Raw genomic sequence first — 27051 nt, forward strand, 5'->3', positions numbered from 1 at the left:
CTGCTATCCATTAACAACTTGTGCACCTATTAATAAAAACAGGAAACCTTTGAAACTTCCTGGCAGATTAAAACTGTGTGCCGGACCGAGACTCGAACTCGGGACCTTTGCCATTCGCGGGTAAGTGCTCTACCAACTGAGCTACCCAAGCACAACTCACGCCCCGTCCTCACAGCTTTACTCCCGCCAGTACCTCGTCCCCTTGTCTCAGGAGTACTAGTCCTGCATGGTTCGCAGGAGAGCTTCTGTAGAGTTTTGAGAGAGCTTCTGTAGAGTTTGGAAGGTAGGAGACGAGGTACTGGCGGAAGTAAAGCTGTGAGTACGGGGCGTCCTGGCGGAAGTAAAGCCGTGAGGACGGGGCGTGAGTCGTGCTTGGGTAGCGATAGTTAGGTCGGGTAGTAAGAGCAGTAGCGGGTGTCTTATTGCCTGCGACAGGTCACGCAAGAGTAGGCTTTGTTAGTAGTGGGTATCGTGCATGTCGATACCTTTGACGTCGTGCGGTGCTCTTATTCGGCGGCTGCCGCTGGGTGCCGGTGTTGATCTCTCGGTCAGCTTAAGCATACCTGTAACAGTTAGGTTCATCATTGTTTTGTGTCCAATAGGTCATACATCAGATGCACAGTGTAGGGTGATGTTGGCGATTTTTTTTTTTTTTTTTTTTTTTTTTTTTCCGCGTCAGTGGTTGAGCTCGTCGGTTTTCCCGCTGTAGCCTGTTCGTTAGCAACTGGTATCTCCAGTCAATCTTGCTGATATGCAGGGGCTTGCGACGTTTGCCGCATGTTGGTGTGTGTTAGCTTGTCATAGGTGGTTATGCCCTAGCTAGTAGTGTCTAGTAGCGCCTTTGGCTGCCCATACACAATCCTCACTCTCCGATGAATGTCTACCGGTGTATGCTCTTCGACAGTAAAATAAAATAAAAGAGATAACAGCATGTTGGTGCTGTTTGGACGCGTTTGGTAATAACGTTGCCATAGTTCACGTATCCGAATTTACGTCACGCATGCTGGAAAAACACGAATGCCACTATAATCTCTCGCCTACAAGTTGGTGCTTATATACCAGCATTGGAGTCGTGCTACATTGCATATAGGCTGCAGGAACACCCCCAAACGATAACTTCTTGTTCGCCGCTTATAATTTGCTCAACTCCCTACCCCATTACTGGGTATTGAATACAAATAATGCTATCCAGTAAATTTCTGATAGGCCTACGCCACAATTTGTTCAAAATTTTTCGGTGTACATTTGGGTGAGAATTTTAAATAGGAAACTTTCTGGAGAGTATTAAATAGTTACGTTATCCTCTTCGTTTCATAAGTCTCAGAAAGGAGAGAATTGAATAAAATCAATTTTACCTGTTTTAATTTGCTAGTGCCATATGGAACGCGCTTCCGCAGCCGAGGTCGCTAATGCACGATGGCGGACGGAGGTAACCGGTTCGAAATGTTGGTTTTAAAAGTAACTTTGATCACTGGAATTTTATAAGCAGCGGTTGTGGGCGTTGTGAATTATAGTTCTAGATCATTGGACGCTGTACCAATGTCCTGAGCTTCATTCCAGAGATTTCGATAGTCGTGGAATGAGGGTGGTTGAATGTGTTCCGTCCGTAGGTTGGGGGACGTTAGGTTCTGTGCCTCCCTGGAACAATATGAGACAGGTAATCTATGTGGCGCACTGCTATTCTCTCTCTTTCTTTCCTTCTCTCTTTCTTTCCTTCTCTCTTTCTTTCCTTCTCTCTTTCTTTCCTTCTCTCTTTCTTTCCTTCTCTCTTTCTTTCCTTCTCTCTTTCTTTCCTTCTCTCTTTCCCACCCCATTACCCCCTTTAGTATTCAGCAAATAACACTGCACTAGAGAAGTATTGGTTCAAATGGCTCTGAGCACTGTTGGACTTAACATCTGAGGTCATCAGTCCCCTAGAACTTAGAACTACTTAAACCTAATTAACCGCAGGACATCACATACATCCATGCCCGAGGCAGGATTCGAACCTGCGACCGTAGCAGTAGCGCGGTTCCGGACTGAAGCGCCTAGAACCGCTCGGCCACATCGGCCGGCAAGGAAGTATTCATCACACTCATCCACACTATAGAGATGGACAGTTCATTGATAGACTTGAGGAAGACAAGATGTAATGGCATATACTAAGACAGTAGCACAGGATTCTCATATTGCACATCTAACAATCACTGACGATTACAGGCCATGGGGAACAATAGAGAGAGAGAACTCATATTTTAGGAATGAACTCTTCACTACTAATGAAATGTTGCTTAAAAGCCACTCCATAGTGCTAATTCGGTATCATGATATAGAAATCCTTCTAAGAGTTAAGCTTCACTCACTTAATACAAATTAATTCCATTCATTTTATGCCACTCAAATTAATTCAGTTGGGGGTGTGAACACTAAACGAAGCTTTCGCTTGCCACATTTACGCAGACAGCGTTATCGTGACGATAACTGTGCGCCGCGAACGGAGTTGGGAGCCCGGACTCGTGCCTTTTATGGGCAGTGTTCTTCCGATACTGGAGCACCCGCTCGTGCCCCTCAGATCAACTGCAACTGCCACGAGCTCCCCCCCTCCATTCAAGCTCCACGGAGCCCTCTTGTTAACCCTGCAGGACTGCTGCCCATGGAACGGGAATGTTGCGGTGAGACTAGTTCTTCATCGCCTGTGCGTTTCAACGTTTTGCGGTCTTTTATTTTCAAAGATATATTCGTTTTGTTGAATATTCATCGCGAGGTAAAACGGCGTACCAGTCTGGCTCTCAATTTTTCTTGTCATGAATAGTCATTATATCGAGTACCGTGCTAGATGAAAGAGATTGCAACGTGTGATCGTCATTGCCTCAGAATGATCACAAATCACTCTACGAGAGCAAAATCGTTATGTGTTTGCTTTATTTTCTCCGTCTCATTTAAGACGTGCAGCTGGAAGATTTTGAACACAGAGAACATACTTAACTTGTAACAGCTACTATAGTTATGGTTTTTTGTAACACAACCGTTTGCAAAACATCAAGTTTCAAGTACACCTTTACGCTGCTTTCCGCAACATTACGGTGTGCGAGTCACATCGTGATGCTGCGGAGGGCGTTTATGGGTTTTACAGGTGCACTGGACAATGAATTTAATATTTAGAAATTATACCAGAATTTCCAGACTGAAATCATTCCGATTTACGCTATTAAAACAATATTTACTGCGATTTCAATTTCGACGCGTGGTCATTTTCAAGTTTTGTGGGATGTTGTAACGCACTCAGTAAAATAAAGCTGTGACATTCTGTGTAACAGCAGTTGCATCTGGTGTTGTGAATTTATCTGCTGTTCCATATACCATACACTTTAGAAAGCTGGTGAAATAATGGAATTATCACTTAAGATTAACCTTCATGTAGTAGGGTAAACGGACGACAAAAGCGGTAAGCCTGCTACATGAAATTTAAAGTTGAGTATCTATATCATTATTCCATCAGCTTTCTAATGTGTATGGTATATGGAACAGCAAATAAATTCACAACACCTCATGCAACTCTTCTTCCTCAGCATGTCAGAGCTTTATATTACTAAGTGCAATGAAACATCCTACAATGCTTGGAAATGACCACCTAACGAAATTGCAATCGCAATAATGTTTTAACACCCTAAAGCGGAATGATTTCACTTAAAAATTTCACGAAGGCTGTGGAGCCAATCATCATCAAACTTCTGCATATCAGAACTTGCCTGCTATGACATGGAAAACCACCTAAAACGTAGATCACGATAGCTGGACTAAAATTTGGAGGTCAGTTCAGCGCACCATTAGCTCAAAATTTTAATAGAGGATTACTTTGCAGCTCCCTACATAATTGGGAAAGGAGAGATGACTGCTTTGTGATTGATGCCCGTATGTCATGTCAAAGGGATCGTAAGATACTGTATTTTGACAGCATGGAAATTTGGAGCATCGGTAATCGCACGTCGGAACTGATATTAACGGTGCAACGCTCTTTTTGTGTCATGGTTACAATTTCAGATTGATAAAGATTTGGAACAAGACAGCCGTCTTTTCACGAAAATTCATAGTTCTGAATGGAACACCAGTGTCGTTTTTCCATCTTATCAGTACAGCTGTACACGAGAATTCCGCCGCTATGGAAGGAAAATCGTAGTTGGTACGTGTCGCTTTCCTTTCTGATAAAGTCTTCGTTCCTTCTCAAGTAAAATTACATTCTCATCGATATCAGCTACGGAATATTCGTTTGACACGCATGCCATGCTGTATTCTCTCTCGCTTAATTCCGTATCTGCTTCACAGTGTGTAGCAACTGCGTTTTCTTATTACGAGTCTTGAACTTCATGGTGCTACAATGTAATAATTTTTTTTCAGTAGCAGTCTTTCAAAAAAGCAGTTTGAACAGACCCAGCTATTGTTAGGTCGGTCTCCTGGTCCTCTGATACCTGTCCACAAGTCCGCCCCCGGTAGCTGAGTGGTCAGCGTGACGGAATGTCAATCCTAAGGGCCCGGGTTCGATTCCCAGCTGGGTCGGAGATTTTCTACGCTCAGGGACTGGGTGTTGTGTTGTCCTAATCATCATCATTTCATCCCCATCGACGCGCAGGTCGCCGAAGTGGCGTCAACTCGAAAGACCTGCACCAGGCGAACGGTCTACCCGACGGGAGGCCCTAGTCACACGACATTTCATTTCACCTGTCCACAAATCTATTAAGAAAGTTCATCATATCCTTGTCGTTTGTGACTTATGTAGATATGTATTTCGATATAATTAATAATTAGGAACCATTAGCGGTTCTTTCATATTTTGGGGCTTGACTCTAAGCAAAGAAATGAGAGATCATGTGCTAACGTCATCTAAAGTTTTGCATCACCCCATTATTTCGAAAGTAATGGCACAGGAAAAAAATTCGCTCTGATGCATGCGTATATATTCATTTGCAAATTGTCTAGACCACCAAGTAAAGAAAAGTGTGTGACGACAAAGTCGTGTGTTTCTCACATCAAGCCGATACGTGCCGGAACGTCCCCCTTTCTCGGATACAACTTGAAACCGTCGCGACATACCATCGATGAGAGTAACAAATTTTCCCACTCTCCAGTGGCGATAGGTCTAAGTCTCGCAGAGTACTTGTCGAAGTCCAAAAACAGCTCGTTTCAACACATCCCACACGTTATATTCGATTGATGTCCGGGGAAAAAAAGGTCACTCCATTACGTGATTCTAGTATGTTGAAGGAACGTGTTCACGAGAACAGCGAGAATACGCGAGCTGTCATCCAGTAAGATGAAAAGTCACCAAATTTTGGTGATACGATCCAGCTATTGGTTGCAAAATCTTGTCCGTGTAACGTAGAGCGGTGAGGTTGGCATCGATAACCACAAAAGGTGTTCAGTGGCCCCATGTAACGCTACCTCAGAAGATCACTCAACCACCATCTTGTTGCACACTTGGGACACAGCGTTGAAGGCTTTCGATATTACCGATATTATCAGGGTACAAACAGATCTGAGGCAAGCACGCCCTACCATGACTATCCTGTTGCATAGCTACCGAGCAAACACGTATTCAAACAGCTGTAGCATGGAAACGGTACTTTTCAGGACTTGGGTTCCACTTCAAAATATTGTCTACTGACTCCCCTCTACAAGTTCTAGAAGTGTGTCAGGAGAAGTTTAGAACAGCAAGTGTAGTCTTTCCGCTCCGCCAACCGCTACCAGGGTATTGCAATAACATTAATAGCCCATGTCTCACCCAAACCGCGCCAAAAACGTTATTTTTTTTCTAAATACTTGGCCACCCGGAGCCCTCGCTTGTCTTTCATTGCTGCCTAAGCAGTGCATATACAGGGCTACTCAAAACCAAGGAAAAGATTTCAGACATTTATTACTTCCAAAGTACAAAGGATAGAAACTCAATTCCAACGTTCCTGGAAAGACAAAAGTTACAATTTTTATGCGTTCAGTGTGAGTACCATGTGTTGCACGATAAATATCAAAACTGTGGCTCATTTCTTGCCACACACGAAGCAGCTGGTCTCTCGTATCGAATTCACAGAAACAAAGGGGGACAAAAACGCGGTCTTTCGCGTAACCCTGCAGATAAGTCACATGGTGGGGCGTCTAGAGATCTGAGAGACCACCGACGATGAAGATCAACTTCTGTTCCTCGTCTTCCAGTCCAACGCCATGGAATGGTGTCATTCAGGTAACGTCGGACGTGCTTAGAGAATTTCATTGAGTGCGTAAAAATCTGAACATTTCGCTTTCCAGGAACGTTAAAATTGTGTTTCTATCTTTTGTAGTTTGGAAGCAATAAATCTTTGAAATCTGTTCCTTCTTTTTTCAATAGCCCTGTACTACACTGCAGAGCCAAAGAAACAGGTAAACTTGCCTGCTATCGTGAAGGGCCGACGCGAGCACGGAAAAGTGCCGCAAGGCAACGTGCCATGGACTCTACTAATGTTTGAAGTGGTGCTGGAGGGAACTGACACCATGAATCCTGCGGCGCTCTCCATAAATCCGTAAGAGTACGAAGGATTGCAGATCTCTTCTGAAAAGCACGTTGCAAGGCATTCCAGATATGCTCAATAATGATCATGTCTGGGGAGTTTGGCGGCCAGCGGAAGTGTTTAAACACAGAAGAGTATTCCTGGAGCAAGTCTGCAGCAATTCTGGACGTGTGGGGTGTCACATTGTCGCGCAGGAAATGCCCAAGTTCGTCGGAGTGCACAATGGACATGGATGGATGTAGTTGATCAGACAGAATGATTACGCACGTGTCACCTATCAGAGTCATATCTAGACGTATCAGGGGTCCCATATCACTCGAACTACACACGCCCCACACCATTACAGAGCCTTCACGAGCTTGAACAGTCCCCTGCTGACAAGCAGGGTCCATGGATCCATGAGGTTGTCTCAACACCTGTACACGTCCACCCGCTCGATACAATTTGAAACGAGACTCGTCCGTCCAGGCGACATGTTTCCAGTCATCAACAGTTAAATGACGGTGTTGACGGGCCCAGGCGAGGAGTAAAGCTTTGTGTCGTGCAGTCATAAAGGGTACACGAGTCGGCTTCTGCTCCGAAAGCCCCTATCGATGATGTTTCGTTGAAAGGTTCGCACGCTGACACTTGTTGATGGCCCAGCACAGAAATCTGCATCAATTTGCGGAAGAATTTCACTTCTGTCACGTTGAACGGTTCTCTTCAGTCGTCGTTGCTCCCGTTGTTGCAGGATCTTTTTCCGACCTCAGCGATGTCGGAGTTTTGGTGTTTTACCGGATTCCTGAAATTCACGGTACACTCGTGAAATGGTCGTACGGAAAAATCCCCATTTCATCGCTGTCTCAGAGGTACTGTGTCCTACCGCTCGTTCGCCGAGAATAACACCACGTTCAAACACACTTAAATCTTGATAACCTGCTATTGTAGCAGCAGTAACCGATCTAACGCCAGACACTTGTTGTGTTTTATATAGGCATTGCCGACCGCAGCGGCGTATTCTGAGTGTTTACATATCTCTGTATTTGAATTCGCATGCATGTACCAGTTTCTTTGGCGCTTCAATGTATAAATTTGGACGAAATCGGTGGTGACTAGTAGACGCCATCCTGTTGTGAGTGCAGTGGACGGTCGGCACGTGCACGTGTTCGCTCTGTCAGCAGATGGGTGTGCGGCGAAGTACCTCTACTGGCTAGTTTGGGACCGTAAGAAAGTGCATTCCGATCACTTTAGTGGCTTACATTTACAGCCGCTGACTCGTTTAACACTTCCGTGGGCAAAATTATTGAGCAGTTTTTTTTTAACGAATGGAGATCAGATGGTAGTTAACAGGTAGGTATATTTCTCATACAGAATATCAAATTTTCTCCAACTGTGAAACTGAGGTCATACAGCAAGGTGGGAAGTATTCTTCCCACTGCCTTTCCTTGGAGTTAAATGACAAAAACAACTTTTTCAATATATGTCATATTTATTTGATAAATTTACTTCTCTTGTTACAATGATTGTTCACAATTACTTGCCATGAAATTTTCTGAAACATGGGTCCATGAAAAGTGGTATTTGACGATATGTACAAACACAGCGAGTGCTCTTTTCCGCAGCTTTGGTACTACAATGACGGCACGTCCAGTAGGTTCTCCTAAAATGGGTTGATGCTCCCCTACAGCCATACGACGAAAATCTGCAGGTACTTTACCCCTTTTTGCCAGAAAGGTTTTTGTCCACGCCTTTTTTGGGATGAGAAGCCGGCGATCAATTGTCTGGCTAGATGTATCCTGTATGTGAGCTGATCATGCTGTCCACTTTCTCTTTTACTAATTTTCCTCATGATAAAACTGTTCACTGCAGCAACATCCACCAGGAAATAAAATATTCTGTGCCACCATTTTACAGAACGTCTGCTAATAGCATACCATTCTCGTAATTGATCAAACTTATCGACACCACCCATTATTTTGTTTTATTCTGCCACAACTTCAGGATAATAAATCTCTGTACTAGTACCATCCTTGTTTTTCCTTTTCACTGTGGCTGCTTCTCATGGGTCATGAATTGAGGACAGGAAAGTGACTGGATGGTTATCCATCCATTTTACTGCAGAAATGGCTCCTTTTGTTTCAAACTGGAATTCTCCAAGTTCCAATTTTACGTGGTCCTTCATAAATTTGGTTAAATCAAAAGTATTTACCTTATACTATAGCTTTGAGGAAAAAAATCACAAAATATCACGCAAACAGCACTGAAACGCTCCTCTACAGAGCAACACTCAGCTATTCAATGCTTCTGCGCGAAGGTACAGCAAAAACGGCGGGAACTTCCGATTGGAAGTATTACCCTGTACTGTTCACTAGGTGGTAACACCATACAGAGGTGGGAACTGTGAATCCCACGGGACTAGGAGCGAGTTCATTGTAGTGGGAAGCATGTTTCCCACGGCTCATGAAAGGGTTAATGAAGGACTAGGCCCAAGTTTGCACATATAATAAATTTTATTATAGTGTAGTTCCTCAGAACATGTTCACATTCCTTGGCACTCAAAAAAATGTACTGTACAATTTACATTCATTACACTCTTTATCCTTTAGCAAACAGATTTTGAAATAAATACGATCACTATCAAATTCTCTTTAAACCATTTCAGTAACACCAAAAATTTAATCAAAGGCTTTCGAAGTGAACTCAGAAAGAAACTCATCTCACAACCAGGCTAAAGTTTACCTTTCCCTTAAATAAAATATACTAAAAGACTCAACGTTAAAAAAATATTTACCCAATTAATAAAATTATTGAACGTTCAACACTATCTTAGCAAACCTTGAACAAAACAAAATTTCTGCAAGCTTAATTAACCACACTTTTAAGCATAAGCTCCTCAGACAATTATAGCTCAGTAAGATTGCTAAATTACAGGAAGAAAATACAATGTAGAATTTTACAGTCCTGCTCAGGAGACATGCCCTTTTTGCTCTCCGAACGGACCCACACGACCCGCGTACTCCTCTGGGCCAAGGTAGATAAACATTGAAACTAGAACAAGAAAGCCTTCTAGAACACACAGAAATCTGCTATTAGAAACATTTCTACCCACGGCCTTATACATACGTTGCAGTCTTTAACATGCAAATAAAACACAATAAAATAGTGGCCATACAATCAAGAAAACAACCCCGCAACTTAATTACGAGTAAAAAACCTTAACAATTACACATCTCTCTTTAACTGATGAAAAGAACATTCACTGATATACACATACGAAAACCAAAATGCCTCTTTCGCAACCAATTAGCATGTCCCGGCTTAGTCGAATATTAATTAACGACAAGTAATGAGCAGCACCAGTATCATAATATGAATCTGAACTGAGAAAGTTTTTATACGACGAACGAGCCTGCGCAATTCTTTAATTTTTGCGATAACCACAGTTGTCATTGGAATGATGCTCACTAGAAAGATTATCGGTAAGACTGAAACTCCAGCAGATGGAAATGGAGCCCTGTAACCAACGTCTGAGGGCCGGAGAGCAGATCAACGTCCAGTGTTAACACCAAGGCTGTCCAGCCGTCACTGGCCTCTCTCACACACTATGCTCCAGTCGCAGCGCACGACAGTTGCGCCTCCTGGTCGCTCAGTTCCGTCAGCCACACTGATTGTTTTTTATTTCATTCCCCTGCCCAATATGGGCAGGAGAGGGCTGTCAGCGGCATAATCCGCCGCTCTTCAGCCGAGTGGCATGACAACTTAAAATAAGAATAAAATGTTACCTACATAAGGGGAACTTAAAACAGAATAATGGGAGAAAATAGAGGTAAAAAATATAGACTAACACGGAGACATTCACAGAGGACAGTTAAAAAAAAGTCACCAGAAAGTTAAAAAATACAGTTGGCGATTCTTCAAAACTCAGAGAATGCACTTAATGGACATGCACACGTTAAAAGTCGGCCACAGTAGTAAAAACACTCCGGAACAACACACTCAAAACCCACTTGGAGCACATACGACGAAGAATTAAAGTGCCAGGCGGGACCTGCCGAGGGAAAGGGCAGAGAGGATGGAAAAGGGACAGCAGGGGAAGCGGTGGGATAAAGAGAGGAGGGGCATCAGTGGGTTCATGAAGAGGCGGGAGACACGTGGGGCGGGAGATGAAGAGGGAAGACAGGGCAGGAGGGTGTGCAGAGACACTGAAAGGTGGCACAAGAGATGGAGGGGGAGTAGGAGGGGGAATCCGCTCAGGAGGAGGGAGAGGGAGCCCTCAGGAGGAGGCAGGAAAATGGGGTTAGATTTGGTAGGAAGGGTAGATGTCATGGCGAAGCTCATCATCCGGGAGGGGTAGACGGTGGAAGTTGCGTTGGGAAAGGAGATGAAGAGTGTGGAGATGGAGAGAGGGTGGGACACAACGGTAAAGGCACGGCAACTGGTTGGGGGTGGAGAGGAAAGGAGACACCAGGGGGTGAGGGGGATCAAGGCGGCGGCCAACATATAGTGTGCGGATGTGTTCAAGGAAAAGGAGAAGGTGGGGGAAGGGGATGAGGTCGTAGAGGATGCACGTGGGGGACGGAAGGCGGATGCAGAAGGCGAGACAGAGCGCATGGCGTTCGAGGATTTGGAGGGCTTTATAGAACCGGGGAGGGGCGTAAATCCAAGCTACGCTGGCATAACAGAGGATGGGGCGGATCAAGGATTTGTAGGTGTGAAGGATGGTGGAAGGATGCAGACCCCACGTCCTGTCGGACAGGAGTTTCAGGAGGCGGAGGCGGTTGTGAGCTTTGTTTTGGCTGGTAAGGAGGTGGGGAGTCCAGGTGAGGTGGCGGTCGAGTGTGAGGCCAAGGTATTTGAGGGTAGGAGTGAGGTGGATAGCACACTGCTTGCCTCAGACATGCGATATATATCCAGCCAGCGCGAGACAAAATCGATACTGGCTAGCTTACATAGTCTTTGAACCAGAGGAGATAGACTCCATTACCTCGATGTGAACATATCATATACCTTATTTTTTCAAATGTGAGACCTCAGTTTCCTCTACGGCGATCTACGGTTCACATTGTCGAGTAATACGATGTCGTCGATTGTGACTGTGGTGGTGGTGGTGTTGCAGTGGTGGCAGCCCTGCTGCTGGTGCCGCTGGCGACCGGCCACCCCACGGCCGGCCCCACGTCGCCGCCGTCGGCAGCAGGGGGGCGCTCGGCGCACGCCGGCCCCCGCGACTGGCACTCCTGGCCGCCGCCCTACGAGGACGAAGAGGACGACGAGGACGGCTTCCTGGGGCCGCGCGCGCTGCCGCTCGAGGGCCGCCCGCCCGACGAACCGCCGGAGGAGCTGGTGCCGCAAGACGCAGACGTGGACGGCGAGATCCTCGCCGAATACGCTCGCGAGGTGGCTGCTAGCCGCGCCGCCGCTCGCAACTCCGACGTACCTGAAGGGAACGGGGCACCCGGAGAGCAGCCCGCCTCCAAGGCTCTGACCACCAGGGATGTACTGAATGTTGCGCCGTCGGTGGCCAACTCCACAGTCGTCGACGCAGTTTCGTCTAGTCAGCCAAATAATTCGGGCAGTCGCGGTAACTCTAGTAGCGATAGTGTGACGACTGGCGCGAGAGAGAGCAAGTCTTTCAGCTCTTCGGTGGCGCCAGTTTCTGTGGCACCTGTGAAGCCTCTGAAGGCGGAGACGGGGCATAACAACGTGGATACCGAGACTAAGGCGGGCACCGCGCGGGACCGGCTGCCGACGTCAGCTCCGGTGGCGCTCGCGTCTGGGAGCAGCACTGCCGCCCCCGAGAGCGCCGAGCCGCAGGGCGGCGTCGCGACGGCCCGGGCCGAGGTCGCGCCGCAGGACAGCTCCGACGCGCCGCAGGCCGGCGGCGTAGCTGCCTCGGCGGAAGCCGGCAGCCCCCAGCCGGCAGAAGAGGACGCGTACGCCACGGCACCAGCGGAGACAGTGCCGGAGACGGGCCCGGACGCGTCCTCCGTGCCGCCGGAGGAAGAGAGCGCCTGGACGGCGTACGACGCCTCCGCGGCGGCGGCAGCGGCGGCCGACGACGACGTGGACGTGGTGGGCCAGCAGGAGGAGGCGGCGCCACGGTCGCGCACGGCGGAGCGCGAGGCGGCCGACGAGGAGGAAGTCCCGGCGGCGGAGGCGGACGCGCCGGTGAGCCGCGGCCGCGTCGCGCCCGCCGCGCCGCCCACCGCCGCCATGGACGCCGCCTCCATCACCGGCATCGCGCTCGGCATCGTCGTCTTCTCCAGCCTCGTCGGTGAGCACTCCGCTCGTTTTTCTCCGACCCACTGTGCATTAATTGGGGGCGGGGTTACCTTCACCCGAACTTGGTGTCTGACGAGGGAATACTCGATGGGGGACAATAATGAGTTTCACAAAATAAATTAGATGCCTCCCAACCACGAGAAACACGTATAAATTCAGTAACAATTTAGAGAAGGGAGGAACGTGTAATCAGTGGTGAAAAGAGGGCAAAGGGCGCCAAATGGTCTCCAGACAAACAAGATAATTTCGAAAAATATTATTATTATTATCACCATCATCATCATCATCATCATCATCATCATCATCACAGAGTAAATTCTGTATATTATATTACTGTATGTGTTTCTTGAGGGGGAGTACGGCAAGAAAGGAAGAATAAATTGATTGTTGGTGTTAATAACGATCATCCACCTTTACCTCCTCTGCATTACTGCAGATGAAGTGTCACTGAGCACATTTGTTCTGTGCATGCAGTACACGTGAGGCGCCTAGTTGTTTCCACTGCACCGTGTGGAATACGAAGGTTCTGTTATAGTTTACTAACCTGCTGTCTTCAAGTTGATGTCCCCAGCGCAGAAAACAGCACGCAGGTCTTAGGTTCTGTATCTTGAGGCTGAAACTGACTTAGCGAGGTTCTGTTCTGAAATAATGTATCACTTCTTTGGGATGCCACTCGCGTATTGTAATATAGCCACACGAGAAGACTACATGATCTTAATACAACACCTTCTGATACAGCAAAGTACATGATCAAACACAATGTGTACGAAAATGTATCTTTACACTATTTGTGGCACGTGTCTGTGCCTCATGACTACCGAAGTGAATCTTTTAATACTGAATACTGCCAAACGGGTTCCTGCCACAGACAACATGACTGTACATCTCGACTGCCTAATCCAGAATGACGAACAGGAACTTAAATAAAATTGGAAACACATCCTACGACAGACAACATGTCTGTTCTTCTAGACTGCCTAATCCAGAGTGACGAACAGCCCGAAACATTTCGCGCGCCATACCATAAAAGGCGTAACCCGAACGCTTCCGAAGTGCTTCGTCTGCAATTTCGTCAGTCTTTTGTTTTTTTAAATTGTTTTTAATAATTCTAAAATGACTGAATGATAGTCAGCTCTTGAGAGATATTTATATTAAAAAGCGAAGTCATTCCAGTGAGTAGTTTAACTAATAATGACAACTATACTTAAACGTTTTGGCGCCCTTGCTCCGAACACAGCAGCCAATCACAGAACAGTAACATTACGCAGGCGGTCTTTCTCACGGGAATGGTACCGAATCTAACATGTCACAGGTGCCTCGCACCACATTTCGTCATCTATATACTTCTTCCACCTCCACTGCTCTGGGAACAGCTTCTTGGAGCCTAATATGATGACTGACTAAGCCAGAAATATTACAGGAGGACGTTAACAAAATGTAACGTGGTATCCCTGGCGCCGAGGAGGCGGGTGACAAGTGTTGTCTCGGGCGCCGATGGCGGCAGTAAAATGTTGTGCCCTGGCCACTGATAGGGGAGCGGACGCCAAAAAGTGTCGTGCTCCGGGCGCGAGTTGTGTTTGCTACGCTACTACATATAATCGTTACTGACTACTCCGATTGAAATTACTTTGTATTTGAGGCTTCACGCATTGCACCTGGTTTTCTCCACTCAGAGCGTTCAACATCACACTCGATCCGTTAATGCTCGATCCTGGGTAATGGGTCTGGCACTTTTATTTCGTATTTCATCACACGCATGCACACATAAGCGCGCGCGCGCGCCTTTCATACACAGCACTGACTCGACAAAGCTGCAATTCGTTTTTGCGACTAGGTCACCACACTCATAAATATAGAGGGGTACAAAAAATGTATCCACTGTTTAAAAGTCCATAACTGGCAAACTAATTGACGGGAGTTGTCTCATCTTCAATAGTGTAATAGTTTGTAGTTCCGGTAATCGCCACACAAGCGTTGTATTGCGTTGTTTTGTTTTGTTTTGTCAGATGACAGTCGGCAGATAGTCAGTGTTTTGTTCTTAGTTGCACTTAGTTACTCGAGTAAACATGGCTGGCGCAAGGTTTACATTTGATGAAAGGAAGTCAGTTTTGAAGTGATATTTTAAGTACGAAAACATTGATGAGGTTTAACGGCAATGGCGAAATGAGTATCAAACAGAGTCACCGACACGTTTAACGATTCGTCGCATTCTAGAAAAATTTGAAGCCGAAGGCTGTGTTAAAGATGTACACAAACAACGACCTGGACGACCTGTAACAGTAACAAATCCAGCTAACTCCCGTCGTCTGTTAAAACAATTCACTCGCTCACCACAGAAGTATGTGAGACAGTGTGCCCGTAAAACTGGAGTGAGTCGCTCAAGTGTTCGGCGAATTTTGAAGACAGCAAACTGGAAGTGCTACATCCCACGATTGCTACACGCAATGAACGAGGACGACCCAGATCGTAGAATGGAGTACTGCGAGTGGTTTGCTAACATGGTGCGCAACGATGAAGAGTTTGCAGAGATGATTGTGTGGTCTGATGAGGCACAGTTCGAGCTCAGTGGTACAATAAATTTCCACAATTGCATCTACTGGGCCGCCGAAAATCCGAACCTCCATGTAGAAAAAGCCGTGAATTTTCCAGGGGTAAATGTGTGGTGTGAGCTGTCTTACTGGGGCTTCATTGGTCCATTCTTCTATGACATCGGTGAGGTGTACCTTCAGAAACTTCAGACATCCATTTCACCTGCCATCCGAGACTTGTATGAAGACGAAGGAGTTTACTTTCAACAAGATGGTACCTCAGCCCACTACCAAAATCGTGTTAGGGCGTATCTCGACGAAAATCTACCAGGAAGATGGATAGGCCGTAAAGCCACGCACACTGGATGAGCTTCGAGAATCCATCGTACATTCATGTGCAAATGTTCAACTGAACACGTTGCAGTCAGTAGTTCGTGCTGCAGTTCGGCGGCATCGTTTGTGTGTGGATGCTAATGGTGACAATTTCGAACACCTAAAGTGATGTCTTTAAGTTGGACTTTAAGCTACACTTTCACCAAAAATAAGACAACTTCGTCAATTAGTTTGCAAGTTATGGACTTTTAAACAGTGGATACATTTTTTTGGACCCCTCTGTATAACTACTTAACTCTGTATTGTCGCGTTATAGAATGATAAGACTATAAACCTGACGTGTAGAAGATAGGTTCGAATCTCGTCAAAAATTGTCAATTTTTTTATTTTTAAATATAATCGAAAGAGAGTAATTATTATGTTTATTCAATTAACTGTTCGAAGTGCAATCTTTTTTATTTCTAATTCTTTGCTGCGTCACTTTCATCATCGTATTGACTTCTTTATTAGGTCTTATTTTTCTTCCTATCAGTCTTCTTTCGTCTGGAATTCGCCCGTGTCGCCTATAACATGCAATTAAGTGCCAACGAGGGCTGATCGTCGGTTCGAAACGCGCGCGTCAGCTTGTGTAGCTATATAGTGCGAACATAGTTTCAGCTAACCAATGACAGAGAGAAATTAGTTTCTTTTTGGCGCCGGAACTGAATTTCTTCTATCTTGAATTTACTCGTAGAGGTTAGTTTTAGTCAGCGTGGACAAAGCGACCGTGGTTTCATTTCCGCTGTAGACTGTTGACTTATCTTTTGTCGGATGCATTGCACTTTACAGGTTGTGATTAGCTTAGGACAGGGCTACAAAACGCGTCGCCTGCCGCAGTTCAGTCGTTGGTCACTTAAAATCAGCTGTCCACATAGCATCTCGCATTTCCGACATACCTCGCAGCGCAGCTTCCAACACTGCACCACGTTACACATTAACAGCATTTTTGAAGTGACCCGCCGTGTTTATATGGTACCTACAACTGAGCGGTAGCCGGCACCTGCTATGGCAACATTGTAGCGGCAAGTGGCAGACATCAACTATCAAGCAATTTTAATCAGACTATAGTAGCAAGTGTACCCAGCACTAGATTTTGCGAAATCTCAGAACCTTTTCGCCATTGACAATGAAACTAATATGAATTTCAGAATCTGAAGGTCTGATTCAGACGTCTAGAAATTTAAGCAAATTGCTTCTAGGTTTTTTCTTGTGCCCGGAATGGGAGGAGCAAACGAAACGAAACATTGCGGTTATGAGAGGGGATGTGATGTTATTTCAGTGGCTGCAACATCGAATCGAAGAAATTTTGTGTGCGCGGTCCAGGTCAGCGCCTTATATTTTTCGTGAAAACTTTGCGATAAAATCATAACTAGTGTTCCGTATTAATATGTAACTAAATTGTAAGTCTCTATAATACAATGGTTAGACAGGGTAGTATAATGGTTACAGAATAGATAAATCACAAGTTTCAACAGTCGCTGCCCTTGCATGCTCGAGGGCCAGTTATGTAATCAATTGCGCAGTTTTTTCTTCATTTCCTTTTCAACGCTGATGTACCGTTCACATTCTCTGTGCATTAGACTTCTTTGGCGTTTTGGATTCCTTTCGACGCGAGCTTTCGTATGTCTTGGGTTTTCTATAATTCTTAGCATATTTACGAATCGTATGAGATGACATCTTCCATTACTTTGTAATTTCCAGTTGAATACCGGTTTCCATTGCGGCGAATACTTTTATTGTCTCACTTTGGACCCTGGTAGTGCTCCGGAAGCTCTTGAAATTGACACCCGAATCAACGTAGCTAAGCACGTTCCCATGCTACAGCAGTTTTAACTTCATGCAAAGCTAATTCGTAACAAGCACGCACATGCACTGGTACATTGAGGTAACAGGCAAAATAAATACTGTGCAACAAACACCTATGGAATTGATCTATCCATTGTCTTCTCAACCATTGCTTAAACATTATTAGTCTGGTAGTTATTAGCGATGCAAATCTGAAGGTACTGTGTCTCACAGGATTGTTCGACTGAAGAGTGAACAGACGTTTTCAGCTCAATATTCAAAGAAGTTGACAGTATGAGCTCATTTATCAGTATGACGTTTCACCCATTTTAGCCTAGAGGCGTGCACTGATTCGGCAGTGCCATAAAGCCATTTTATCCTCTCCTGAAGCAAGCTGGCTTGCAGTTGTAGCCCGTCCTTGATATCCAGGATACTGGCACTGGGATGGATTTGACGTCTGAGTTGGTCCTCACATGTTCTGTAGGGGCATACCCGGGGATCCTGCTGGCCACAGAAATACCTCAACATAGTGCAAACAGTTCATACACACACGTGCCATTTGTGGATGAGCATTGTCCTGTTGAAAAATGTCACCACAGTATTACTGCATGAGAGGTAACACATGGCTCCTCCATGATGCCAAGAGTAACACCACTCTACCTGTCCAAAACCTCGGAAGTGTGGGGCCTCTTCCCCATACTCACCAATGGCTGTTGTCCTGGGTATTGCGGAACCACGGTTCACTGCGGAACACACTGTGATGCTACTCGTCAACAGTCCATCCTTCCCCATCATAATATCATTCCAGATGCCGGCGTTTGTTGTGTGGTGTTAATGGCAGTCCATATGGCGGCGCAATTGGTTTCTCCAAAAATATTTACATCTTGGGCATGTTGCTCTTCTGTTCTTTGAAACCTACGAAATTCCTGGGGCTCCTGCTTGATGGGAAACACTCTTGGTCATCCCACATGTCTTACTTGGCAGCCTGCTGCACACAGTCTCTCAATGCCCTATGTGTCCTCAATGGTATTTCCTGGGGTGCAGATCGAACCACCCTCTTCCATTTGTACTGGTTCCTTGTCCGTTCGAAACTAGACTATGGGTTCCTTGTTTATGCACCTGCACATCCGTCCCTCTTACACTGTCTCAAAACTATCCACCATTGTGGCATCCGTATGGCCACTGGCGCCTATTATACTACTCCAGTCGAGAGTCTGTGTGCAGAAGCTGCAGAGCTACCGCTTTCCTACCTCCGTGACTTTCTCCTCAGCTGGTATGCATGCTGTTTGTCTGCCATGCATGGCCACCCATCCTATGCCACCTCCTTCGATGACTCCTTTGTTCACCAGTATGGGGCACTTCCCTCTTTTCTGTTACGTCCTGAAGTTCACTTTTGGCTCATTCTTTGCCAGCTTCACCTCACACTACCTACAACTTTCCCGGTGGTTGTGAACCCTTCAGCACCTTGGCCCGTGTTCACCTTGGCCTTCATTCACTGCATAAGGACACTGCTCCAGCCTCGCTCTATTGCCTTCAGTTTCACGACCTTCGCATGGAACTTTGCAATAGTACCTTTGTGTACACAGATGGATGTGGGACCGACTGTGGTTTCGGGTGTGCCTTTGTCATTGGGGCTGACGTTTTTCAGTATCGGTTTCTGGCACACTGCTCAGTATTTACTGCAGAGCTCTTCGCCCTGTATCAGGCCACAGAGTACATTCCGGCGACACAGGCTTTTCAGTTGTGTCATCTGCTGAGACTCTCTCAGCTCCCTTCAAAGCCCCTGCATATTGTACACAACCCATCCTTCAGTGCAACGGGTCCAGGAAAACCGTCACTTGCTCACTCTTGACGGAGCCACCGTGATGTTCTTGTGGGTTCCTGGCCATGTCGGTCTGAGAGGAAACGAGGCTGCTGACACTGCTTCCAAGGCTGCAGTCCTTGTACCTCAGCCCACTAGTTCTTATATTCCCTCTGATAGTCTTTGTTTTGCCATCTGTCAGGAGGTGGTGTCACTTTGTCATTGTCACTGGTCCTCCCATCATGGGAATAAGCTCCGGGTTATTAAGCCACACCCACCGACTTGGACGACCTCCTCTCGGCCATCCCACTGCGAAGAGGTCATTTTAACTAGATTGCATATTGGGCACTGCCTTTTTAGCCACCGCCATTTGTTAAGTGGCGCTCCTCCACAATGTGCTTGGTTCTCACAATGCAGTGATAATCTGTAGTGGTGGTCAGACATGGTCGTCTGGAATCTTGATGACAATTATGCTTGCCCTCTCATTCCCGTCGAATCCAATACTAACCTGCTGTCACATCTGAAAACCCCCTAAATTTGGATATGGTACATTTTGCCCAGGCAACCTAATGGAGACCCACAATGCAGCCCCTTTCAAACTTGGTCACATACCAGTAAGGCTGTCGCACATGTGTATTCGTCACCATAGTGCCCTTCGCAGTGATCACTCAACATCTGACACTCTTCACATCCCTTGTATACCCTACCAGGCAGGTAAAAACACCAATGCACTCTGATAGCATTTACCTGTTGCAGAGAATTGTAACTCTAAATTATTTACATACATACCATGTGTTTGAAGTTACATTGATGTCTGACGGCGTCTTCTGGGTACTTCACACTTTTTGTCAGTCCGTGTAAAATCTGTGGTGCAACGTCAATAAAAATGGGGGACCAATGCAATTACTATAATTTAGTTATTGAGAGATTAAGTTTTAAAACAGATATGTCACTGTCCTTACTGAGTTGAAACAAGGCCCCAGGAGTAGACAACATTCCATTAGAACTACGGACGGCCTTGGGAGAGCCAGTCCTGACAAAACTCTACCATCTGGTGAGCAAGATGTATGAGACAGGTGAAATACCCTCAGACTTTAAGAAGAATATAATAATTCCAATCCCAAAGAAAGCAGGTGCTGACAGATGTGAAAATTACAAAACAATCAGTTTAATAAGTCATGGATGCAAAATACTAACGTGAATTCTTCACAGACGAATGGAAAAACTGGTAGAAGCTGACCTCGGGGAAGATCAGTTTGGATTCCGTAGAAGTATTGGAACACGTGAGGCAATACTGACCCTACGACTTATCTTAGAAGCTAGATTAAGGAAAGGCAAACCTACATTTGTAGCATTTGTAGACTTAGAGAAAGCTTTTGACAATGTTGACTGGAATACTCTATTTCAAATTCTGAAGGTGGCAGGGGTAAAATACAGGGAGCGAAAGGCTATTTACAGTTTGTACAGAAACCAGATGGCAGTTACAAGAGTCGAGGGACATGAAAGGGAAGCAGTGATTGGGAAGGGAGTGAGACAGGGTTGTAGTAGCCTCTCCCCGATGTTATTCAATCTGTATATTGAGCAAGCAGTGAAGGAAAAACAAGAAAAATTCGGAGTAGGCATTAAAATCCATGGAGAAGAAATAAAAACTTTGAGGTTCACTGATGACATTGTAATTCTGTCAGAGACAGCAAAGGACTTGGAAGAGCAGTTGAACGGAATGGACAGTGTCTTGAAAGGAGGGTATAAGATGAACATCAACAAAAGCAAAACGAGGATAATGGAATGTAGTCGATTTAAGTCGGGTGATGCTGAGGGGATTAGATTAGGAAATGAGACAAAGTAGTAAAGGAGTTTTGCTATTTGGGGAGCAAAATAACTGATGATGGTCAAAGTAGAGAGGATATAAAATATATACTGGCAATGGCAAAGAAAGCGTTTCTGAAGAAGAGAAATTTGTTAACATTTGTATTGATTTAAGTGTTAGTAAGTCGTTTCTGAAAGTATTTGTATGGAGTGTAGCTGTGTATGGAAGTGAAACGTGCACGATAAATAGTTTAGACAAAAAGAGAATAGAAGTTTTCGAAATGTGGTGCTACAGAAGAATGCTGAAGATTAGATGGATAGACCATATAACTAATGAGGAGGTATTCAATAGAATTGGGGAGAAGAGAAGTTTGTGGCACAACTTGACTAGAAGAAGGGATCGGTTGGTAGGACATGTTCTGAGGCATCAAGGGATCACCAATTTAGTACTGGAGGGCAGCGTGGAGGGTAAAAATCGTAGAGGGAGACCAAGAGATGAGTTCATTAAGCAGATTCAGAAGGATGTAGGCTGCAGTAGGTACTGGGAGATGAAGAAGCTTGCACAGGATAGAGTAGCATGGAGAGCTGCATCAAACCAGTCTCAGGACTGAAGACCACAACAACTACGTTCTGCCACATCAAATTCTGTATTATTGTATACCCATAAAACACTTGTAATGCTCAATCTAACTTAATTCTGTTGTGGCACCCCATGCAGTGTCTCACAGTAGTGTTCACTCTTAGATACTATTCTTTCAACATTGAATGTCTTGAACAGATGTACACCTTAACTGTACTGAAACTAACTTAAAATTATGTCTCTCAAACACTGTGTTGCGCTACCCAAAACAGAGGTGGCAAACAAAATTGTTCTTCCCTTTTCACACACTGTAGGGGTTGTCTTAAAATCACTCTCCGGCTACCCTGATTTATGTTTCTATAAAACATGCCAGGCAAATATTAAGCATGACCCTTTAACAAGGTCATAGCTGCCATTTTCTCCCATAATGCTGCTCATGAGCTAGTGCTCCATTGCTGCTGGATTTAACATTGTTACCACCATGTCATGAATGTTTGTTTGTCATGACATTTAGTTGACTTCTTGACGAAGGGAGATGTAAATTAGAATATCTCCATAAGATAAATAATTACTAACATTCTTAGTCCTGTGTTCAAAGTGTGGGAAAGATTAATGTTGTTTGATTTCAAGCAGCATTTAGATGCTACAGTGCTTCCTTTTTAAAGTTCTCATTCTCCACATTAAATTAAAATAAATTGTGTACATGCTTGCCATAAGCTAGTCAACCTTTCTATGCTGACAGCAAACTGTGTATTCTCAGAATATAGCTGGAGCCGTATTAGCAGTCAGCCTCCTCTCATTTACAAAACACACAAGCATTACAAGGAACATTATTGGTATATGAGGTTGCAAAGCTAAATTTTCCTTGAAAACGAATGAGATTGTACAATTTTTTTGACACTGGGCTTGTTTTCAAAGTGGGATACCAAATTCCTTCTGACCAGTTTGATATAATTTAACCACTGTCTCCCTAAACCATTTTGGTTGGTAGAAGGATGGTTTCTTCAATAAAGCTAAGGCCATTTACCTATGTCAGTCTTATACTACCAAGTCAGTCTTCAATGACTGTCATGGTGATGGGACACAACAATTTCTGACCAGCCAGCATTTTAAATGTTGTTCTTGTGGTCTGCAATCCAAAGACTTGCATGATGCGGCTCTCCATGCTACTACATTCTGTGTAAGCCTCTTCATCTCTAACAACTAGTGCTACCTTCATCCTTCTGAATCCGCTTACTGTATTCATCTCTTGGTCTCCCTCCACACTTCCCTCCAAACTAATGATCCCTTTATATCTCAGAACATGTCCTGTCAACTGATCCCTTCTTCCGGCCAAGTTGTGCCACAAATTTCTTGTCTCCCCAATTCTATTCAGTACCTCCTCATTAGTTACATGATCTACCCATCTAAATTTCAACATTCTCCTGTAGTACAATGTTTTGAAAGCTTCTATTCTCATTTTGTCTGAAGTGTTTATCATCCACATTTCACATTGGCACATGGCTACATTCCATACAAATACTTTCAGAAAGGACTTCCTGATGCTCAAATCTATACTCAATGTTAACAAATTTCTCTTCTTCAGAAACACTTTTCTTGCCATTGCCAATCTGCATTTTATATCCTCCCTACATCGACCATTATCAGTTATTTTGTTGCCCAAATAACACAGCTCAACTACTCCTTTAAGTGTGTTGTTTCCTGATCCCTTAGCATCACCTAATTTAATTTGTCTATTTTCTGTTAGCCTTCTTTTGCTTTTGTTGATGTTCATATTCTGTCCTCCTTTCAAAACACTGTCTATTCAATTCAGCTGCTCTTCAAAATTAGAGTATCATTGGCAAATGTCAAAGGTTTTATTTCTTTTCCCAGAACTTTAATTCCTAAATCAAAATTTTCTTTGGTTTCCTTTACTGCTTGTGCAATATAGATATTGAATAACATTGGGGACAGGCTGCAACCCTGCCTCACTTCCTTTTCAACCACTGCCTCCCTTTTGTGCCCCTTGACTCTTACAACTACTGTCTGGTTTCTGTATGAATTGTAAATAGCCTTTCGCTCCCTGTTACCTTCAGAATTTTAGACAGAGTATTACAGTCAACAGTGTCAAAAGCTTTCTCTAAGTTAACAAACGCTGTAAACGTAGGTTTGCCTTTCCTTAAACTATCTTGTAGTGTAAGGCATAGGCTCAGTATTGCCTAACATACTGCTACATATTGCCTGAGGTCAGCTTACCAGTTTTTCCATTCTTCTGTAAAGAGTGTGTTGGTATTTTGCAACCATGATTTATTAAACTGATAGTTTGGTAATATTCACATTTGTCAGCACCTGCTTTCTTTGAAAAATGGATTATTACATTCTTCTTGAATTCTGAGCATATTTCGCCTGTCTCACACATCTTGCACACTAGATGGAAAAGTTTTGTCATGACTGCTCTACCAAGGCTATCAGTAGTTCCAATGGAATATAGTCTGCTCCCAGGGCTTCATTTTGACTTAGGTCTTTCAGAGCTCTGTCAAATTCTTCTTGCAGTATCATATCTCCCATCTCATCTTCATCTACATTCATTTCCCTTGTATAGACCTTCTATATAATCCTTCCACCTTTCAGCTTTCCTTTCTTTGCTTAGGACTAGTTTTTTATCTGATCCCTTGATGTTCACACAGCTACTTCTCTTTTCCCCAAAAGCCTCTTTAATTTTCCTGTATCCAGTATCCATCTTTCCCCTAGTGAAATATGCCTCTAAATCCTTACTGGGAGATGAAAAAGCTTGCACAGGATAGAGTAGCATGGAGAGCTGCATCAAACCAGTCTCAGGACTGAAGACCACAACAACAACATCCTTACATTAATCATCTAGCCATTTCTGCTAAGCCATTTTGCACTTTCTGTCAATCTCATTTTTTAAACATTTGCAGTCCCTTCTGCCTGCATCACTTGCTGCGTTTTCATTTCAGCTAGTCTCTCTATAATGAGTATACAATTATATATCATTCTTGATATCGGATGTAAAAGGTTTATGTATATCCCTCAACAACAAAATTCAGCCAGTATAGTTTTCATTAATTGTACATCATGGATATCATGTAGAAGTATTTCTGGGAATTTGAAAAGTCAGAGATGTACAATTTAAGTGCAGTTGATTAAAATTACTTAAATTTCTGAGTGTTTACAATATTAAAATGCTAATATTAATTGTCTCATAACACAAAACTTTAATTTTAGTAATGTGAAAGTGCTCTTCAATAGAATAGAAGGAATTCCAAACAGAAAGCTCTTTAATACAGTCTTAAGCAACATGACATTTTAGTGGTATTATGAGATAAATTGATTTTGTTTCACAAATCCTGACACTGTTCATAATTTAGAAGGCAGTTTAGCATCATTACAACTACAATTTCATGTTTTAACAAACCTTTGTATATATCATTAATTTACTTTATTGAGAACTAACATGATTTAATATGATTATACTTCAATTTTTTAAACTTTGATGAACACTAGCAAGTAAAATTTATGATGAACATGTTGGCATTGATCACATACCTCTATTTGGAAATTGTGTACTTAAGTTGCTATTGCTGAATGCTATCTGCTGACAGTTTTTAAATGTGGAATTTTACTCAAGAGAGTACTTTACTTTGTGAAATTAATGATTTCAGGAGCAGTAAGCTTCGTAATGTACCGACGACGATATCTGAACAAGCCACAGACATTGAATGACAAGTGCAGTAATCCTGATTCAAGTGGTTACATTGACGACAGTACACTACGGGTGAGTTCCAGCAAGGGTCACAGAGTTATGACATACAAGGTACCATTAAGACACATGCACTGGCATTTTGATGAAGTAGATGGTCTAATGTATGCTTCCTATTCTGGTATAGAACCAATGAATCAAAAATCACTTTATCCTTCAGATGAGAAGAGTATTCGTCTTGTTACACAGTAATGTTCTAAACTAGAATATATTAGCTACAAACATCAAAAATAGTTTTGCATAACCTTGGTTCCGAGAGTTCCGGAACCTGTTCAGAAAATTGAAATAGTGATCAACATAAAAATCATTTCCACCCTTTTTATTGCTAATGAAAACCACACATTGCATTTTGTTACCACCGTACAGTGAGACCTTCAGAGGTGGTGGTCGAGATTGCTGTACACACCAGTACCTTCAATACCCAGTAGCACATCCTCTTGCATTGGTGCATACCTGTATTCGTAGTGGCATACTATCCACAAGTTAATCAAGGCGCTGTTGGTCCAGATTGTCCTGCTCCTCAACAGCAATTTGGCATAGATCCTGCAGAGTGGTTGGTGGGTCACGTCATCCATAAACAGCCCTTTTCAATTCATCCAAGGCATGTTCAGTAGGGTTCATGTCTGGAGAACATGCTAGCCACTCTAGTCAAGCGATGTCGTTATCCTTAAGGAAGTGATTCACAAGATGTGCGCGATGGGGGGTGCAAATTGTCATCTATGAGGACAAATGCCTTGCCAATATGCTGCCAATATGGTTGCACTATCGGTCGGGGGATGGCATTCACGTATCGTACAGCCATTACGGTGCCTTCCGTGACCACCAGCGGCATACGTTGGCCCCACTTAGTGCCACCCCAAAACAGCAGGGAACTTCCACCCAGCTGCACTCGCAGGACAGTGTGTCTAAGATGTTCAGCCTGATGGGGTTGCCTCCAAACGTGTCTCCGACAGTTGTCTGGTTGAAGGCATATGCGACACTAATCGGTGAAGAGAATGTGATACCAATCCTGAGCAGTCCATTTGGCATGTTGTTGGACCCACCTGTAACAAGTGAAGCTGCACATCATGCAGCCTATTGCGCACAGTTTGAGTCGTAACATGATGTCCTGTGGTTGCACAAAAAGCATTATTCAACATGGTGGCGTTGCTGTCAGGGTTTCTCCGAGCCATAATCAATAGGTAGCAGTTATCCACTGCAGTAGTAGCCCTTGGGTGGCCAGAGAGAGGCATGTTATCGACAGTTCCTGTCTCTCTCTATCTCCTCCATGTCCGAACTACATTGCTTTGGTTCACTCAGAGATGCCTGGACATCTCCCTTGTTGAGAGCCCTTCCTGGTACAAAATAACAATGCGGATACGATCAAACCACAGTATTGACCGTCTAGTCAAGGTTGAACTACCGTCAATACGAACCGTGTTCCTCCTTCCTGGTGAAATGACTGGAACTGATTGACTGTCCGACCCCCACCATCTAATATACGCTGCTGAGGCATGGTTGTTTACATTTTTGGGCTGGTTCAGTGACCTCTGAACAGTCAAAGGAAATGTGTCTGTGATATAATATCCACAGTTAACATCTATCTTCAGGAGTTCAGGGAACTGGGGTGATCCAAAACTTTACTTGATGTTTGTATATGGCTTATAATT

The 27051-nt window shown here is 44.3% G+C and overlaps 1 protein-coding gene across 7 annotated transcripts in view; it reads left to right on the forward strand.

Moving 5' to 3' along the window:
* The window catches only part of LOC126415026 (skin secretory protein xP2-like), a 547299-nt gene that overhangs the window by 515853 nt on the left and 4395 nt on the right, over positions 1–27051 (forward strand). For 6 of the 7 annotated variants that reach the window (XM_050083400.1, XM_050083398.1, XM_050083399.1 and 3 more), the window contains 2 exons: positions 11608–12762; positions 25305–25456. In XM_050083400.1, coding sequence (XP_049939357.1) covers positions 11608–12762; positions 25305–25456 — 1307 coding nt within the window. The remainder of the gene's footprint in view (positions 1–11607; positions 12763–25304; positions 25457–27051) is intronic. The other variant, XM_050083405.1, reaches the window with a different exon arrangement.

This window comes from Schistocerca serialis, chromosome 1, assembly GCF_023864345.2.
Source record: "Schistocerca serialis cubense isolate TAMUIC-IGC-003099 chromosome 1, iqSchSeri2.2, whole genome shotgun sequence".
NCBI classification, from domain to species: Eukaryota; Metazoa; Arthropoda; class Insecta; order Orthoptera; family Acrididae; genus Schistocerca; species Schistocerca serialis.